Below are 3,425 nucleotides of genomic sequence, written 5' to 3'. Positions count from 1 at the left end.
CCCAGGGCTTTATTGGGGGGCAGCGGGGGCACCCCAGAACCCGGCGACTCCCCCCCAACCCCGGCAGCACCCAGGGCCACCCCCCCCCGGCCACAGGGGACATGGGGGGACACGGGTGGTCACGGGAGCTCTCAGGTGGTTCCAGGTGGACATGGCTGGTCGCGGGTGGTCATGGATGGACGTGGGACGTCCCAGGTGGACATGGGCAGTCATGGGTGGTTCCAGGTGGTGGTCACAGGTGGACATGGAAGGTCCCAGGTGGTCATGGGTCATCCTGGTTGGTCATGGGTGGTCATGGATGGACATGGGAGGTCCCAGGTGGTCATGGGTCATCCTGGGTGGTCATGGGTGGTCATGGATGGATGTGGGAGGTCCCAGGTGGACATGGGCAGTCATGGGTGGTTCCAGGTGGTGGTCACAGGTGGACATGGAAGGTCCCAGGTGGTCACGGGTTGTCCTGGTTGGTCATGGGTGGTCATGGATGGATGTGGGAGGTCCCAGGTGGTCATGGGTCATCCTGGGTGGTCATGGGTGGTCATGGATGGACATGGGAGGTCCCAGGTGGACATGGGCGGTCATGGGTGGTTCCAGGTGGTGGTCACAGGTGGACATGGAAGGTCTCAGGTGGTCATGGGTCATCCTGGTTGGTCATGGGTGGTTATGGATGGACATGGGAGGTCCCAGGTGGTCATGGGTCGTCCTGGGTGGTCATGGGTGGACATGGAAGGTCCCAGGTGGTCACGGGTCATCCTGGTTGGTCATGGGTGGTCATGGGTGGACATGGAAGGTCCCAGGTGGTCATGGGTGGTTCCAGGTGGTCATAGGTCGTCCTGGTTGGTCATGGGTGGTCATGGATGGACGTGGGAGGTCCCAGGTGGACATGTGCGGTCATGGGTGATTCCAGGTGGTCATGGGGGGACATGGGAGGTCCCAGGTGGCCATGGGTGGTCATGGGTGGCCACGAGTGGTCATGGGTCATCCTTGTTGGTCATGCATGGTTGTAGATGGACATAGGAAGTCACAGACGGCCATGGGTGCTTCCAGGTGGTCATGGATGGACACGGGAGGTCATAGGAGGTCCTGGTTTGTTGGTCACGGATGGACATGGCAGGTCACAGGTGGTCATGGGTGGACACGGGTGGTCATGGGTGGTCCTGGTTGGTCATGGATCATCACGTGAGGTGCCAGGGGGACATGGGCGGTCATGGCTTCACACAGGTGGACATGGGTGGTCCTGGTTCACCACGTGTCATCATGGGTGGACACGGGAGGTCCCAGGTGGACACGGGTGGTCATGGCTTCACACAGGTGGACATGGGTCCTCCCAGGTGGTCACGTCTGGCCACGGATGGTCACAGCGCCCAGGGAGCCATGGGTGGGCCTGGGTGGTCACGGGAGGACATGGGTGGTCATGGGTGGTCACGGGCACACAGGGGGGGGTCGCGGGAGGACCCGGGTGGTCACGGGCACACGGGTGATCACGGGTGGTCACGGCTGGTCCCAGGTGGCCGTGGCCGGAGCCGGACGTTGACGGTGGCCTCAGTCGGAGTCGCTGCTGGAGGAGGAGGAGGAGGAGGAGGACGAAGAGCGCTGCGGGGGGACAGGCCGGCCGTCAGCACCCTGGGGGGGGGGCTGGGGGGGGGGGGGGGCCGGGGGTGACCCCCCCCCCCCAACATCCGTGTCCCCCCCGCCCCCCCAAATCCCCCCCTCACCTTCTGCCTCTTGTGAGCCTTCTTCATCCTCTTCTTCAGCTTTTTCGCCGCCTTCTTGTCCAGCCCGGGGGGGTACAGGGGGGGCACCCCGGGGTAGGGGGGCTGCAGGGGGGGGCACCCCGCGGGTCCCAGCGGGCACAGGGAGGGCCCCGAAGGGACCGGAGGAGCCCCCGGGGGGTACGGGGGGGTCCCGGGGGGGTAAGGGGGCTGTCCAGGCCCCCCCAGCGGGTTTGGGGGTACCCCGTGGGGGGGGTACGTGGGGTTGGGGGGGTACGCGGGGTTGGGGGGTGGGGGCTGGGGGGGGTACGTGGGGTTCGGGGGGTACACGGGGTTGAGGGGGGGCGGCTGCCCTGGGGGAGGGGGGGGGAGGGAGAAAAGAGAAAACTGAGGGGGGGCCCCGACCCCCTCATTGCCGCAGGGGGGCAGGAGGGGGGGTCGAGGCAGCCCCCCCCCACTTTGGGGGTGCCCCCCCCACCTTACCTGCACTGGGGTCCCACATGGCGGGTGACAGCTCCGGGACCTGGGGGGGGGGGGGCATACAGCGTGAGTTGGGGGCCCCCCCCCCCCCAAAACCCCAGGAGGGGTCCCTGGGGAGCCCCCCCAGCCACGGGGAGACCCCCAACTCCGTGGGGACCCCCCCGCTGCCTCCGAGGGGAAACTGAGTCACGGCAGCTCGGGGGGGGGGGGGGGGGGCCGGGGGGGGCCAGCCGTGTGTGTGTGTCCCGGGGCTGGATCCAGGGGGGTCGGGGGGTCCAAGGGGGGCTTGGGGGGGCAGGGGGGGGAGTTTGGGGGGGGGGGGTTCAGGGGTCACTGGGGGTCAGGGGATACGGGGGTGCAGGAGGGGAATGGGGGTGCAGGGGGGGCTGGGGGGGGGCACAGGGGCTGCAGGGGCACCTGGGGGTGCAGGGGGGGTTCAGAGGGGATTTGGGGGTGCGGGGGGGCTGCAGAGGGATCTGGGGGGGTGCGGGGGGGATTTGGGGGTGCGGGAGGGATCTGGGGGGGTGCACAGGGGGTGCGGGGGGGTTCAGAGGGGATTTGGGGGTGCAGGGGGATCTGGGGGTGCAGGGGGGGCGCACGAGGGTTTTGGGGGTGCAGGGGGGATTTGGGGGTGCAGGAGGGGCGTACGGGGGGTGCAGAGGGGGTGTCTTGGGGGGGTGCAGAGGGGCTGCAGGTGGGATTCGGGGGGGCAGAGGGGGGGTTTTGGGGGTGCTGGGGGGGTGCGGAGGGGATTTGGGGGTGCGGGAGGGATCTGGGGGGTGCACAAGGGAACCGGGGGGGTGCAGGGGGGATTTGGGGGTGCAGGGAGGACTGGGGGGGGGCACACGGGGTACAGGAGGGATGTGGGGGGGTGCGGGGGGGGGAGCAGGGGGGATTTGGGGGGTGCAAGTAGGAGTGGGGGGTGAAGGGGGGTTGCAGGGGGTATTTGGGGGTGCCGAGGGGATCTGGGGGGTGCGGGGGGGATTTGGGGGGTGCAGAGGGGGACGGGGGGGGTTGCAGAGGGATGTGGGGGGCTCAGGGGGGATGTGGGGGCCCCGGGGTTGGGGGGGGGGGGGTCCGTTCCCACCTGCCGCCTCCGCTCCGGCCGCGGCCCCGCCCGCAGGAAGCGCGGGGGGGGGGGGGGGGGGGGGGGCGGGGCGGGACGCCTGGATCCTCCCCGGGGCGGGGCGGAGCCGGGGGGGGGGGCGGGGGGGGGGCGGATAGTGAACTGGGAGG

The 3,425-nt window shown here is 69.8% G+C and overlaps 1 protein-coding gene across 1 annotated transcript; it reads right to left on the bottom strand.

Annotated features, from left to right (window-relative positions):
* On the bottom strand, positions 1-3,286 carry LOC134509164 (proline-rich protein 13-like). Its single transcript, XM_063321648.1, has 4 exons — positions 3,277-3,286; positions 2,193-2,232; positions 1,713-2,062; positions 1-1,590 (listed from the first exon to the last, which is right to left on the bottom strand). The coding sequence occupies exons 2-4, from the start codon at positions 2,209-2,211 to the stop codon at positions 1,540-1,542; spliced, it is 420 nt and encodes a 139-aa protein (XP_063177718.1). The 5' UTR covers positions 2,212-2,232; positions 3,277-3,286; the 3' UTR covers positions 1-1,539.
* Between the last annotated feature and the right edge of the window lie 139 nt (positions 3,287-3,425).

The sequence above is a fragment of the Chroicocephalus ridibundus genome, unplaced genomic scaffold, assembly GCF_963924245.1.
Source record: "Chroicocephalus ridibundus unplaced genomic scaffold, bChrRid1.1 SCAFFOLD_723, whole genome shotgun sequence".
Lineage (NCBI taxonomy): Eukaryota > Metazoa > Chordata > Aves > Charadriiformes > Laridae > Chroicocephalus > Chroicocephalus ridibundus.
This window is presented reverse-complemented; position numbering and strand designations above follow the sequence as displayed.